The sequence below is a fragment of the Neopelma chrysocephalum genome, unplaced genomic scaffold (genome assembly GCF_003984885.1).
Source record: "Neopelma chrysocephalum unplaced genomic scaffold, ASM398488v2 Primary Assembly neopelma1_97017, whole genome shotgun sequence".
NCBI classification, from domain to species: Eukaryota; Metazoa; Chordata; class Aves; order Passeriformes; family Pipridae; genus Neopelma; species Neopelma chrysocephalum.
In genome coordinates this window covers 2586498-2602487 of record NW_020925659.1, presented here as the reverse complement: position 1 = coordinate 2602487, position 15990 = coordinate 2586498, and the positions used below count along the sequence as shown (strand labels likewise).

Genomic DNA, 15990 nt, shown 5'->3' with positions numbered 1-15990 from the left:
CGGGCTCCCGGCCGCGGCGGCCGCCACCTCCGCCGCCCTCGGCCGCGCCGCGCACCGCGCCCCGGCCCTGCGGGGAGGCGCCGCCGCCGCTCGCCCCTCGGCCGGGAGGAGCTACGGCTCGCAGGCGAAGGAAGAGGAGGAGCTGCGCGTCCGCTACCTGGACGATGAGCACAAAGGTAACGAGGGGAGCGGGCGGCCCTGCCCCCCCGCTGCCCCGGCCCGGCCGGGGTGACCCCTGCGGGGCAGGGACAGGGCGGCCCTGCGGGAGCGGCGAGGGGCGGGAGGAGCGGCGGCTCCTCCTCCGCCTGTCACCGGGCCGGGGTTGCGCCGCAGGATGCCGGGAGCTGCCGGCAGGGCAGCGGAGGAACTGGGTCAGCTTCGTGTCTCTGGGCTTTGCTTAGACTCGTTGAACGGTTTGGGTTGGGAGGCGACCTTAAAAGGTCGTTTCGTTCCGACCCCCCTGCCTGGAGCAGGAACACCTTTCACTGGACCGGGTTGCTCAGAGCTCCATCCAACCTGGCCTCGAACACCTCCAAAAATGGGCCATCCACAGCTTCCCTGGGAAACCTGTTCCAGTGCCTCACCACTCTCACAGTAAAGCATTTTCCCCCAAATATCTAATCTAAACCTACACTCTTTAAATTTGAACCCATTTCCCCTTGTCCTGTCGCTGGGTGCCCTTGTGTCTTACTTCGTCTTCCTTGTAAGTTCCCTTCAGTACTAGAAAGCTGCAATTAGGTCATCCCAAAGCCTTCCCTTTTCTAGGCTGAACAATCCCAGTTCTCTCAGCCTTTCCTCGTAGGACAGGTGGTCCATCCCTCTAGTCATCTCGGCAGCCCTGCTTCAGATTCACTCCAACAGGTTCATGTCCTTCCTGTGCTGAGCACCCCGGAGCTGGATGCAGCATTCCAGGTGGGGTGTCCCAGAGCAGAGGGGCAGAATCCCCTCCCTTGCCCTGCTGGCCACGCTGCTTTGGATGGAGCCCAGGACACAACTGGCTTTCTGGGCTGTGAGTGCACATTGCTGGGTCATGTCCAGCCTCTCACCCACCAGCACCCCCAGGTTGCTCTCAGCAGGGCTGCTCTTGACCTGTTCATCCCCAGCCTGTGCTGATAGTGGGGATTGCCCTAATCCAGGTGCAGCACCTTGCACTTGGTCTTGTTAAACCGCCTGAGATTCCCACATGCCTGCTTCTTGAGCCTGCCTAGGTCCCTCTGGATGGCATCGTGTCCTTCAGGTGTGTCCCCTCTACCACCGTTCTTTTTCAGAGCACTGCAGTGCACGTACTGTGTGTGCAACGTGTGCCTTTCTGAGTTGTCATCTGTTGGCCTCTCCAACTGGGAGAAAATGAAGTTTAGGAGCAAAACTGCCAAAGTTGTGCTGCTTCTCACACCCGTTTTGTGCTTTTGGTCAGAGGCATACAAGGGCATAGGATTTGTATCGATGTTTTCTGTGCCAGAAAGTGTGGCTTCTGCATTCTCTCATCTCATGCCACTTTCCTAATAATCCTGCCCTCTTCCTTGCTTTTATAGTTGTCAACTGCTGCTGACCTTAGTCTGCTCAACTATACCAAGAGTTTTGTTTTAACCCCATTGGTTAAACAGAGAAAGAAAATCTGTGCTCTGTAATAGTCTGGAGCCAATGCATCACAGCATGGACACTTTGTACTTCCTCTCCTGGTTTGTTGCTCTCCAGATTTTGCAGGTGTTCTTCCTTCAGAGGTGTTTCACCTCCTTTGGTGTTTGTCACTTCCTTCCCATTTCAGTGCAGCAGGGCTAGGAGTGGTAGAGAAGGAGTAAATTCTCCATTCCTGAGGATTTATTTTTATAGCTATGATGTTATACCTGCTTTTACAGAGAGGGCAATAGTGTAGAGTGTTCTTCATCTGCAGCACATGGAGAGTGTATCTTGGAACTATGTGTTGAGGTGCACAGTGCAGTTTATGTCTTTTCAGCATGTTAACTCAGCTATTTCAGACCTGCTGCAAATTCAGGCAAATGCCTGTAAGTTGAGTATGCCTGCATATAGATTTGTATATGTGTACAGAGAGGTAACTAAAACTTCAAAATTTAGCATGAGGCTTAGAAGATCATTCCTTTTTTAAAGGGAAAGCTGAGGTTTTACTTTCATCTGAGGGTAGGTTTTTTGTCATTGTTAAGAGTTGATTGTAAAGATGATGTAATCTGATCCTGAAATTATCCTCTGTCTTAGTTGTAGTTCTGTTCCCAGCTCTTTCAAGTTCCTTCAAGGTACACCGTAGTCGTGTTTTTCCAACCAACTGTGGAATTAGTTTTAAACATCTATTTTGATTTTTTTCAGGATTATTTTAAGTAGAGGAAGAGGCAAGGCAGGAGCAAAGAAGGTTTTGTAAAATGTTGGAGGAGTGTTTTTCCTTGTTTATTTTATGCTTTACCAAGAAGTGGTGGAAAATATCATGATCTTAGATAGTACTCAGTTTTTATTTCTGCTATTATACAACAAATAATAGAATTAGGTGGTGTGTTCCAGCTGTTGAATCAGCTATGAATCATTGCTTTTGTAATGTTATGAAGGTGTTTTGTACTGAATATCTAACCTAATGCCCCAAAACACGGGGATAGTATTTAAAATGAACTGTGGCTATCATAAGAAAGGATTCAATCAACATATTTTTGTTTCATGAATTCTCTTTGGCAGAAGAAATTTTCTTTGACATTAACTTTCAGAAGGATATAGAAGCAAATACTGTTTGTTAGAAAAGGATAAGAACAAGGGTCTAGAAGTAAGCCAGAAGGAGACATAAATTTCATATGCCTCCTTCAGCAGCACAAAGAGCAGACGTTTCCACAGAAGAAATATCTCTGCTTTCTCCCTGTAGTGCTACTGCACATTCTCCTCCTCACCTTGTATGCCAAGTCCATCTATCTTTATCTGCTTATGGCGTGTAATACCCCTGCTGAATGAGGACACTAACTTTGTATACACCACTGTGATCCTTCTTGCTCTTCTCCAGCCTACCATTCCTTTTTCTACCATTTCACGTTGTAGACTTTCCCAAGAGGGACCCCAGTGTTGTGGCTCCATCATAATTTTCCAACACATACTTGTTGACTCCACCCAGAGTCAGACCCTGTCCCTCTGACTACCTTTTACACCACACAGATGCTTTTTCATGCATGGGCTCTTCCACATGCCTAGTGTTTCCATGCTGCTTGGAGAAGGATATATTTTCCAGGGGCTTTTACGGCTGAAGATACTGGGGAGGAAGGAAAACTGACAGTAACTGCCTGACCTGTAGCTGTAGACAAATCTTTTCCTGCAGGCAAAGTAGCAAAATGTTCTGCTTCATATCACTTTCAAGGGCTTTGTATACCCCAGGTTTTGGAAGTCGTTAAACTAAAATGATAGTGTATTTGAAAAGGCTGGTTATTGAAATTTTAACTCAAGACTTTCCAGCTTCCAAATTTAAGCTGAACTAGAACAGAGAAAGTGTGAGATTTTTGAAAGAATGTGATTGTAAAATACCTACGTATTCTGCACATATTGCAGCTTTTGAAATTTTTAGTATTGGTTTTCTATGAGTAAAGGTGACCATCAGTGCCTTAGTACTTTTTAATTAAGTATGTATCTTTTACTTTATTTGAGATTCTATATGATTATCACTAGGGCTGAAATGTATTACAGCTGTTGACATTTCAGACCTTTTAGCCAAGTTGCATTTGTGATCCTGTTACAAATTTAAATGAGCTTAGTGCTTTCGCTCTTTAATACAGATGGAATTAGGAGAAATATCTTCTTAGTCTTGACTCCAGTGTTGCAGTGTCACTTGCTGGAATGTGACATAAACATTTGTAAAATTTAGATTTTACCCTAGAATGACTCATTATTCTTAAGTTTTTCAGCTGGTTTTAGTTCAGTTTAGAGTATGTAAGACAGTTTTGGTCCTCTTCAGTTGGAATTTTAGCATACATAGAACGGGCAGAACAAATATGGTCTCAGTTGAAGTTGTTTGCATAGAGTAGAGGTTGGAAACTGATAGCTAGCTGGTGAATTGGAAATACTTTTCCTGCTATCTTTAAAGCAGGGCTGAGCAGGTGAGATCTACTAGTTTAAGAAGTGCAGAAAAAAATTGAAGTGGTATTTAGAGATGAAACAGGTGCAGATAGGGGATTTTGAAGAGTGTTTTGGTGTTTATAGAAAGTACTGTCTAGTAAACATTGGTGTGATTTTACACTTAAATACTTCTTGATAAGGTTGTTAATGGAAGCCATCAGAATTCTGCATGATATGCTCACCATATGTTCTTGTTTTACTTAAGAAACTATTCCAGAATAATAGACATGTAAGTCAACTTGTTTGCCTTGGTTTATCTGAGTAGTTAAGTGAGACCAACTTAAAAGTAACTTAGCTCTCTTTGATCATCCTTCCATTTTTCAGTGCATAATTCAGACTTTTTAAAAATATTTTTTTTTAATTGTGGAAGATTACGTTTTTGTACAATTTAGAATTCTACAAGTACTTTTTGTGCAGGTTAGTAAATCTTTCTGGCTCTGACAGAATTACTAATATGAGTGTAATGACAGGATTTATTTGTAAGTGACCATATAAATGTGTTTCTACCAAACATTGAGGATGAGTGTTTTGATCACCAAAAAGTACAAGATAAAAGAGATAAAAATCATTATTTATAAGTAAGATTTCCTGAGTGTTGATAAAAACTGTAGTTAAACCATGGTCTAATCACTTCATGTTATACACATCTTAAATTTAGTGGATGCTATGAAATCAGGGTGTTTCTGGGAATTTACATGTATTTTGAAGCTATCTTTCAAACATATATGTATCTTTATTTTACTAAAAGACATTTTTTTTGTTTTTGTTATGCATTACTTTCATATTTTTTTCTCTTAAACATTGAGATTTATACCACAGGCAGTTTTTTTCTTTTGACAGAGGTAACTTATAAGCAGAGAACATAATGTACATTTGCATATGCTTTTTCTCTGATGGTTGGCTAGGAAAGTAGTATACAGAAGTATGACTGCTTATATTAGACAACATTGGGAATCATCATCTTTTGGAGAGCCTAACCAGCATGGATGAAGTTAGTTTTCAGTATGTGGATGTAATTTTTAATAGATGCACCTTATGTGCTGAAGTGTGTCCCAGAAAAATGTGGGGATGACTCCCAGGAAAAACTATGAAATTAATATTGAGTTTAGTATTATGTGAATGCTTAATCCTTCTCAGTATATCTGCCACGTTTCTGATACCATACAGATACTGCAGTTATTATCATCATCATCATCATCATCATTATTATCATTATCATGATTATCATTATTATTATTCCTACTTATATGTGTTAATGATTACTTTTTAGTATTTTTTTCTTTTACAAGTAGATTTTTCAAGCAGTTTATTTTAAAAGATTTTGGAAAGCACATCTATATCTGAGCACTTTAGAAAGAATGAACGATGATTAAATGCTTCAGATGACAATGTAACAGGGATTATCAAAAAGTCATGGCAGTCAGGTGAAATCCGAGGTGACTGGAAGAGGAGAAACATTGTACCCATCTTTATAAAAGGACAGAAAGGAGGACCCTGGGAACTACCAACCCGTCAGCCTCACCTCTGTGCCTGTGAAGGTCATGGAATAGATCCTCTTGGAAGCTGTGCTAAGGCCCATGGAGGACAGGGAGGTGATTCAACACTGCCAGCATGGCTTCACCAAGGGCAGGTCCTGCCTGACCAACCTAGTCATGGACATCAGTGACAACTCAGGAGTCTGTATTGGGACCAGTGCTATTTAGTATCTTCATTAATGACACAGATTAAATGATTGAGTGCACCCTCAGCAAATTTGCAGAGGATGCCAAGCTGAGTGGTGCAGATGAGTTGACACACCTGAAGGATGGGATGCCATCCAGAGGGCCCTGGACAAGCTCGAGAAGTGAAGCCATGGGAATCTCATGAGGCTCAACAAGACCCAGTGCAAGGTGCTGCACCTGGATCATGACAACCCCCAGTATCAGCACAGGCTGGGGGATGAACAGATCAAGAGCAGCCCTGCTGAGATGGACCTGGGGGTGCTGGTGGGTGAGAGGCTGGACATGACCCAGCAATGTGCACTCACAGCCCAGAAAGCCAGTTGTGTCCTGGGCTGCATCCAAAGCAGCGTGGCCAGCAGGGCAAGGGAGGGGATTCTGCCCCTCTGCTCTGGGACACCCCGCATGGAACACTGCATCCAGCTCCGGGGTGCTCAGCACAGGAAGGACATCGACTTGTTGGAGCAAGTCCAGAGTAGGCCATGAGTATGATTAGAGGGATGGACCACCTGTCCTATGAGGAAAGGCTGAGGGAATTAGGATTGTTCAGCCTGAAGAGCAGGCTCCAGGGTGACCTACTGTGACCTTCTGGTACCTGAAGGAACGCTACAAGAAGTCTGGAGAGGAACTTTTTGCAATGCCATATAGTGATAAGACAAGGGCTTTAAGCTGAAAGAGAACAGGTTTGGCTGGATATTAGGAAGAAATTCTTTACTGTGAGGGTTGTGAGGCGCTGGAACAGATTGCCCAGAGAAGTTGTGGATGCACTGTCCCTGGAAGTGTTCAAGGCCAGGTTGGATGGGGCTTTGAGCAACATGGTCTAGTGCAAGGTGTCCGTGATCATTGCATGGGGCTTAGAGCTAGATGATCTTTAGGGTCCCTTCCATCCTCAGGATACTCGGGTCTTGTAGTAATGGGGTATCAGGACAAAACTGATTGAAGCATGAATTCAAGGAGTGTCTTTTGTGTAGATCAATGCAATATGTAGTTTTCTCTTGCAAACCTCTTATGCTTTTCCTGTTGTGTTTCTTGCTTCATCTTTTTTTTTCCTACTTAAGAAATAGATTAGCTGAATGGGTGTTATCTTTATCTCTTACTTCTGGAGAAGGAAGAAGAAATGGTAGTTTTATGACTTGATTCAACACTGCTAAGAGGAATCAACTTGTAGGATATGTCTTCAAGGATCATCTGTTTGTAGGAAAAAATATTGAATGTGCTTTAATGTTAATTGAAACTTACTTCTGAATAGATTATTGTTGGTGGTGGAGCGACAGTCTTTGGGCTCTAGTGGAGAGAAGAAAAATTCAAGTGTCGTTAAGTGTCATTGCTGTTGAGATTAATGTGCTTCTGAAAAGGACTATATTTCCTAACTGGAGTATGGTTTGGGATAATAGCATCTCTAGTTCTTTCAAACATGGGATTTGTAATGTACCTGAAAGTTTAACATCAAATTGACGTCAAGGGGTCTTTTGTTTCTTTAAAGTGTGGTGTTGCATTTGTCTAATCTATTGCGTTGGACATATACAGTGTTTGAATTTGGAGTGATCCTCCTGAAGAAGTTGTGACAGCAGAGAAGTGCTACAGCACCACTCCTTTTTGCTTAACAGAACATAAACAGATTCCTGCGTAAGTGCTGAATAACCACCCTTGCAGATGGTGCTGTGTGAATACCTCCACCCATGGGGATAAACAGGTGGAATTTAGGTTTGTAGAACAAGGGAGTGAAGGTCATTTGGGTTAGCCTGGCTCCTCACCTCTCTTTGGAGGTATCCATACATAGGAATTGACTGTGCCTTGGGAGCAAGAAAGAGGCACACGTGCAGGAGGAAGCAGAGGAAGGGGGCTAAGCACTGATGGTCAGTCCTGTGGGAGGACAGAATTTCCACCCTGTGGAGGGTATGAGAGCCAGATTTCATATAGGTTATGCATTCAAACCTGAGTGGTGAAGTAGTAATCACCTGGGCAAATATTGAGTTTCTGGAATTTCTTTTTTTGTCTTGTACCTTGATGGCAATACTATGGGCATTTTTGTTTAAGGTAGAGCTCCCTTTTGACCTTTCATTTGCAGTCCCTGTCCTAGTCCCTTTTCTCTCTTCATCCCTGCATTCTCTGCATAAAAGTTACTGATAGATAAAACCTTACCAGGGCTGAATCAGTGTGCTGGTGTTTCTAATTCAGGGAGCTGCATTGGGTTGAGGCAGTAATTGTCTAAAAGATTGCTATAGGCATAGTAAACTTAGACATTAGCAAAATAAACCTTTCAGGATTTTCCTGTTTGATAATCATGCCTGTTAAGATGAGGGGGGCTGAATAAGGACAGACAAATGGTGTTTCTGCTGCAACATTCAAATCAGCATCATCAGTTGGTGAGACAACTGATTTATCTGGACAAGGGGAGCTGTGAATGTATCTTTGGAGCTGTGTACCAAGGATTGAGCTTGGTTTTTGTGTCTTGGGGGAGAACTTTTGCATGATTTTGTTCCTTTTTAAACAAAAGTACAAGTTTCCCATTGTTGGTATTCTTTGTATGTTTGTGACTTCCTTCTACCTCTCTGAGTTGCTGGTCTTAGCTGTGGTAACACTTCATGCTTTAAGAAGTCTCTGAAGACAGGCTATCTAAATATGGAAACATATGCTTTACAATTAAGGATCTTTCCTGATTGCATGTCAGCACTTCACTCACAAACATGAAGTTTGTGCATGCAATTGTGTAATTCTACACTCAACCTTTGTAAGCAGTGTTTCCATGTGAAGGTGTCAGGGCCATATATTTGTTCTTAAAACGTGTAAATTCTGTCGAGTATTGGAAAGTTTATTTTCTTTCAGAAACTTTTTTTGCAGCCCTTGATTCCTCTTGTGTAATTCAAAGTAATAATATTTTACAGAGATGATACATATTTTACTACATTGTAACAATAATTTCTTCCCCTCCAGGAATTGTGGTGCTTGGATTAAACAGATCTCATGCCAAGAATGCACTTAGCAAAAATCTTGTAAAAATGGTAAGTGAAAAGAATAGTTTTTAGTATAAAGGTGAAATATTGGAATGAAGCACTTTAAAAAGTGTTTGGTTATTCCCCTTCCTCCTTTTCTCTGTAGATGTCAAAAGCTGTGGATGCTTTGAAATCTGATAAGAAAGTACGAACTGTTATATTCCGGAGTGAAGTCCCAGGGATATTCTGTGCTGGTATGCAAACTTAATTTTCCTGAGAAGCTGGAAGTCTCTATCTCTTATTGCACAAAAAAAAAGGCCCAGATTCCAAGGAAACATGTCTTTTTCATATATTCATCTCAGTAGCAAACAAAACATTTTTGTATGATTTTCCTCAATTGCTGACAAGAACTAAATATTGGTTTTATTCTTTCTGTGTCATAAAGTGTTTCAAAATATATAATAGCTTACCCATGGTAGTGAAAAGTCATCTAATTGAACTCCCAGAAAATCTTGCATGTATGTCAGAAAAAGTCCAAATAACACTAGAGGCTGTATAAAGAGGCTTTGTAGAAAGCTGTATCAAACCTCTATTTTAAACATTATAAATTGAATTTTTAATTAAAGAAACGCACGTAAACTTAAAATTTCATGATGAATATGCATGTTACTGCAGGCTGAATGTATTCTGAAATTAAAAACAAATCAAAACAAAAAGCACACACCCCAACCCACATATCCAACAGCACATGAGTCTTGCCAAAGTGCTCAGGAAAACAAAAACTCTCAACTACCAGGCGCTGGGAAACAGCATTTGTTGACATATCAAGATCAATTCATGCAACAGTGTCTTCTGTGGATATCCAGTGAATAGTCTTCTTATTTTTGAATGTTTCAACTGGTTGCTACCTTATTCAAATCTAATTTAAATCCATTTAAAACTGAAAACAGAAGTAAATCAGTTTGTTCTTTCTAATATATGAATAGAACTGAACTGTCAAGAAAGAGATCAGTTCTGAAATTTTTCTGTTCTATCATTTACCTAGTCATTATGCTTGATAGCACAACACAGCATAGTTATTTCAGTTTTAAATACAAAATAGTTTTTTTCAATTTTTTGCATATATACCTACCTAAGCCCTTTTAGTTGAGTTTAAATTTTTTTGTTGCTTTTAATAAGTCTGTTTTCATGCAGATACAGTTTGCCACTTACAAGACTTGTGAAAAGGATTGTCTTGAAAAAACAGAACAATCAAGTATTTAGTAATACATATAATTATGTTAATGTATATGTATTAATCAGGGTATTTAATTTAAAGGTTACATCTTGTGTTAAACAAACAAGTTTTAAAAATCAGTTACTAGTAATGTCAGGAAAAAGGGTTTTAAGACTGTAGTTTTTAAACTGATGAAGAGTGTAGCGTCAGAGCAACACATACAAATGGGGTTTCAGGTTAGCTGCTGTGTACTTCAAATAAAAAGGTGACAGTTGGCATTTGTTATCAACTGTTGGGTTTTTGAAACCATTTTTTATTTAACATTCTTGAATTTTATGATAGTGTTATAGAGAAAATAGTAGAGCGGTAATACTGATTTTGAGGGAGAGTATCTCAGGTATGCTATTAATATTGTATTTGTGAGCTCCAAGTACTTCTCCAGTATTCTTTGTTGGCTGACTATTCAGAGCTGTTTTGGTATCAAGATTTAACATAGTCATTGTTGATTGTTTGTCTGGCTTAGGAAAAAAAAAAGGCAACTCAAAGTGTGTATATACAACTGACAGTAGACAAGATCAAGGATGTTTTTGTTGGACAGTAGGAAGGAAAATTAACCCTGAAAAGAAGACTGTGAAAGACGAGGGCTGGATAGCTATATCTGGATCTTAATACAGGGAGTAGAGATAGGGTGTGGACTAGGTGTCTATAATTTTAAAAAAGTGATGGGTAAAACAAGGATCCTAAAAAAGGAGATTCTGGCAACTGAACCAATGAATTAAAGGATGTTCCAACAGTGGTAACTGAAATTCAGGGTGAACCAGAATACCTGAGGCAGAGTTTGTCAATGAAAAGAGGCAGAAGGAGCTCAGTGGATGGATGGCTTCCTTCAGTAGATGACTTTAAGAGGTGTCTCTACAGAAAATGAAAACTGAGAAAGTGTAGTGGGATGTGGAAAAAACAGGTAACAGCTTAGGGAAGTAGTATGAAGGGGGAAACTCTGGATGTAAGAAGACATTTTCTGGAGGGGACTTACTAAGGAAATTCAGTAGAACAGAAGAAAGTGTTTTCAAACTTAAATATTAAAGGACAATGTGTTGTTTCAAGAACACTTAATTTCCTTAAAAAAATGCAAGGGTCGTCTGGTGAAATGTCACATTTTCTTAGGCATTATAGTGCTATTCAGTTAGACTAATCTTGGAATGTTTGTTTTATTTTTTTTTTGTATTTCCTCAATTATGTTTTCTTGCTTGCATATATGGGAATGTATGTTTTTAAAAATACATTTTTATGATGATTTTTTGGACCACCATCTGATGTTTTACAGACCGCATATTGAGAAACTTTGTCCTAGAATGTAGTTCCCTTTTATGTGTGAAAAGAAGTCCAAGATCATTAAATCTTGCCATTCTTCAGCTATCAACAAAAATCTGTGAAAGCCACAGGCCAAGTGTCTTATTTCCTTCTAAGGCTTAATCCACAAAAATTGACATCCGACTGTTTTTCACAAAATAACACAGTGGATGGTTAAAAGATTTAAACTCTGTTGGTGATTGATCGGGATTTGGGTATGATTCCAAATTATGGAATTTTCACATGGTGAAATGGGAGGGGGGAAAAAAAAAAGGAATTGTATAAAAGAATGTAGACATGTGCCAGCAGAAATCGTATCCTTTCATTTCTGCCTAAAAATTCACTTTGAATCTTTTACTACTGCTTTCTCTGTATCTCCTGTTTTATACTCCATACATCTGTGGGCGCAGAAAGTTCCTCATTAATGCTCTAGCACTGATCAAAAGGGACACCTAGAAGTCAAAGAATTGCTTAGGTTAAGGATGTCTGTGTCTATGAGCAGACTATGCCTATGAGTAATTATGTCCATGAGGGCTTCTTGTGCTTCCATTAGAAGTGCTCTGGCTCCAAGTCACTTCTTGGCTGCTTTCTTTGTCTGAAACCAAATAAGTAAAGTGTTGGCCTTTCTGGAGTGAACATGTATGACTAGTCCTGGCCTGCGTACGTACCCAGTTCTGCAGCCAAAGCAGGTGAGTCTGTGCAGGAGTCCTTTTATTTCCTGTCAGTGTTCCATTCTTGAGGAAGGCACGGTCTTGTGCATGGAATAAGGCAGGTGTCCCATGGGTAAAGTGATCATGGGCTGTGCGGTTTTCGCACAAGGGGCTGAATTACATTTACATAGGCAGTTTGAATAGCTTCATTTTTCATTATTAATGTAATTTTAACATATAGTGGTATTGCTTAGGGACTTTATGTGAGCAGATTTTCAGGATTTTTCGCCTTCAAAAAATTTCTGGAAGTGTGCGTACGTAGTATTGTTGGGACACGTGGTACTGAGAGGAAGGGAGGAGGGAGTATCCAGAAATTGATGCAAAACCTAATTTTGAAGTGGCAGTGTATTCACAGAATCACAGAATGGGTCAGGTTGGAAGGGACTACAGGGTGGTCAACTGGTCCAACCTCTCTGCTCCAGCAGGGTCATTCTGGAGACAGTCTTACAGCTTCTTCTGATTTTAACATGAGGTCTGAGAGAAGGTACAGATAAAATACATTGTCTAACAGCTGCTTTCCTTGGTTTTCAGTGTTTGATGATGGCTTTGGTCCGAAGAGTTGAACAACCTAATATTGCACCTCAATTTTTATTGCTTTTGATTTCCCAAGGCTTTGAATACAAGGCAAAATAATATTTGTAGAACTTCTAGTTTTTATAGAATTTTACATTTGGAAATGTTTTGGCAAGCTGAAGCCTGCTGGTTTCCTTTATTTTTTTTTTCCCCTGTCTCTCTCACTCTTGTCAGTGTGTTTGGTGACATGAAATGGGGATTACGCTATATTTTGCACTTGAAAACTATGGATATTTGAGAGCAGGTAACATTCTTTTCTTTTTAAACAGTTTGACTGTTGATGGCTGCAGTGATTAAAGAAACAGACTACTATTATATTCTTTTCCTTCCACCTTCACTTGCTGTTCCTTGTGCAAAAATAGTTTCCCTTAGGATTGTCATGTTCCTCCAGCCCTCTTTTCATGTCCTGTCAAGAAGGTGCTTGCATATGTGTTAAAAAAATGTATTCCTCATTTGTTTGTCCGAGGCCCATAGTCCATTGGTTCAGTTTGCAGCTCATGCTAAGAAATAAAACCCTTTGCTAGTTTTCAACTGGCCAAGCAGGACAGTTGCTTAACTCTTACTGTCCCAAACAGTCAGAGACTGTTTTTTTCCTAATAGTCCACATGTGAGTTATTGTCAGTTTCTCTGAATCCACCCTCTGTTGATATGCAAAAAAGTGTTGCCATCTCATAAAGGAGAAGAATGAAATGCTGTGATTCCCTAGAGGAACACACTACTTCTGGATTTCCTTTTGTATGCAGAGTTGGGAGAACTTTCTGGGACAAGAACTTGTAACTTGTTGAGATTTTTGAGGTGACTGTCTTTGGACTACAGGTGTTAAGGACAGTCTCTTCTGTATTGTTTTTTCAAAGTTAACTGGACTAACCGAAGTAGAGGTTGTGAGATTGAAGAGTTATTTGCTTTGTGTATGTGTGCATAAAAAGGGAGCGAGCTTTGAGACAGTTTTTACTTGGCATATTTGAAAAAATGTTGTTCTTTGGTGACCTTATTTCAGAAATCTTTGAGACATATCAGAATATAGACAGTGAACTTTTTTGTTGTTGTTGTAAGAAGTTTTCAAGACAATTTGAAAAATTTGTGTATTAGAGCTCTTAAAACCATTTAACCTAAAAGTTCCTGCAGCTTGGCCAATAAAGCCCTCTCTTAGAAAAGCAGGAGTAATCTTTCTGCCAGCAAAAATTCATCATTTTAGTCTGTGGTGTGAGTAAAGCCAACCCAAATGCTTCTCCTGTTGGCATAAATTGTCTGCATCAGAATTTTGTTTCCAGCAAGGCTGAATTGGCTGTATGGTGTCTAGTTCCCGGCTGCCACCTCCAGCTGGTGTAGTTTTCCTGGCAGAAGTTTATGAAGCAGACAAGCCTGTTAGGGCAGATCCTTGAAGACTTCTTTGTTTATGAGGTTTTGAAGTGAAGGAGGAGAGGAATTCCATTATAGCTCTCAAATACTTGACCTACTCTTATTTTTGTAGAACTAGCAGGAGTAGTAGGGAGGTATTACTGTGGGTGCACTCTCCTTTTGCCCTGCAGTCTCTGTTAAATGGGCAAGGAGAGAGTATATATTTTCCCAGAACATATTTTGTCCTCCAGATCCCAGCTTCTGCACAAGCACTAAGAGAGTTTGTGTATTATTTCGTTGTTCCCTTTTGAGGATTCAGGTCATGCATGAAAATGTTTTAGTGTCTCCTGAATATTTTTGTTGCTGTACATACGTTTCATTCCCCAAAATAAATGCCTTCATATGTAGTATGTAGCTGGGTTTTTTCCCTCTGTTTTTCACTCCAGGCTTGCACCAATGTTGAGATTCAAACTGGTGCTATCTGCTTGCAGACTGTTAGGCTCAATGCCGGTTGCATTTCCCCTGGGGCAGAATCAATTAAGTGAAATGCAGCAGGTTGGTCAGCCCTGTGTCATCTCTGTCTTCTGTGTGTGTGCATAGTAATCTGTTAGGTTTGGATCCTACAGATTGCATTTGTCTGGCATCATTTATTGTACTTCTTAATTTTGTCGTTGTTTTTCTGAAAGAACAAATTGTTGACATGATTTTCTAGAGGACATTTTGGACAGCTGAGCCAATAAAGAGTGCAGTTAGGATTGTGGTTTAATCCCTAGGTCTATACAGAAAAAAATCCCAATAAGAAAAGCTGTTTTAAATGTCTTTCTTTTGGAAGTACCTCAGTCAGTTAACTCCAAATGCTCCTCTACCTTCTACGCTGGCAACGCATACTGAATTTCAGATGAAATTGGAATGAGAGCTAGAAAAGTCAATCTTAAACAAAAGCTTGTTCTCAGCCCTCAGTATGGCGGAGTTGCTATGTGCCTAATTGATCACTGACATGATTCTAGTATTGGAATGTAGTTCAGAGGGGTTCAGCCTGCTATGTCATCCATACTATTTTGCATAAATTTACCTTTAATCATGTGTACCTTGGAAAACAAGCTACTGGGAAATTAGCAAATAAAAATCACTTTTAGCTAAGGCAGCAAATGATGGCACAGTAAATAGCTGCATGCTAAGTTATGCTTCAAAAATAAAAAAAAGTGCATACATCCTTTAGCTGCAGAAAAAATACAAGTGGGAGGTTTCCGGGAAATTTTTCACTAAGAATATGAGAATTTAATTTACTATGTTTATTTTTTTAATCTCCAAAAGACTGATCTATTCCTGTTGAGGAGGCAGGCACAAGGAATGGGATGGGAAGTTGGGTGGGAATGTTCTCAACAGTGCAGTCCTTAAATCAGTATCTAATCAGCTGTGAAACTTTAGGCTAAGAATCACTTGTCTGCCTTCTCATTGGTCATTTCAATGCCTTGCTTGAGCAAACTATAGAATTTGTTTTTCATTTTTTCAGCTTTCTGAAAGTTGTTCTCTAGCAGGGAATAGTTTTTAAACCAGTGTATTGAGTTCACATGGGCCTCTCTGAGAAGAGACCAGGAGCTGTCCTGGTACTGGACATAGTGAGCTGCAGCCAGTTCCAAAACAGACCCATGACTGTCCAAAGCTGAGTCTGTGAGTGATGCTGGTGACACCTCTGTGATAACATAGTTAGAAATGGTAGAGAACCGTGTGCAGGAGCCATGAGAGAGAAGTGAGAAAAAAATGTGGGGGAACAGCCCTGAAGACACCGAGCTCAGTGGGAAGGAAGGAAGGAAAGGGAGAGGGTGCTCCAAGTGCCAAAGCAGAGATTCCCTTGCAGCCCAAGGAGAAGACCACGGCAAAGCAGGTTGTTTCCCTGGAGCTCATGGAGGACCACTGTGGAGCAGATAAGAGCCCTCTGAGGAACAAGTGTTATGGTCTTACTGCAAACCCCATTCCCAGTCCCCGTTGTGATGTGCAGCAGTGGGGAGAGGTGGAGGAGTTAGTAGTAAAGTTAAGCCAGGAGAGAAGGAAGAGTGGGG

At 40.6% G+C, this 15990-nt stretch overlaps 1 protein-coding gene across 1 annotated transcript in view; it reads left to right on the top strand.

Annotated features, from left to right (window-relative positions):
- Position 1: 1 nt before the first annotated feature.
- Positions 2 to 15990, top strand: part of AUH (AU RNA binding methylglutaconyl-CoA hydratase) — a gene marked incomplete at its 5' end in the record, with an annotated part of 111764 nt that continues 95775 nt past the window's right edge. The window contains 3 exons of the mRNA XM_027671011.1: positions 2 to 176; positions 8745 to 8812; positions 8910 to 8997. Coding sequence (XP_027526812.1) covers positions 2 to 176; positions 8745 to 8812; positions 8910 to 8997 — 331 coding nt within the window. The remainder of the gene's footprint in view (positions 177 to 8744; positions 8813 to 8909; positions 8998 to 15990) is intronic.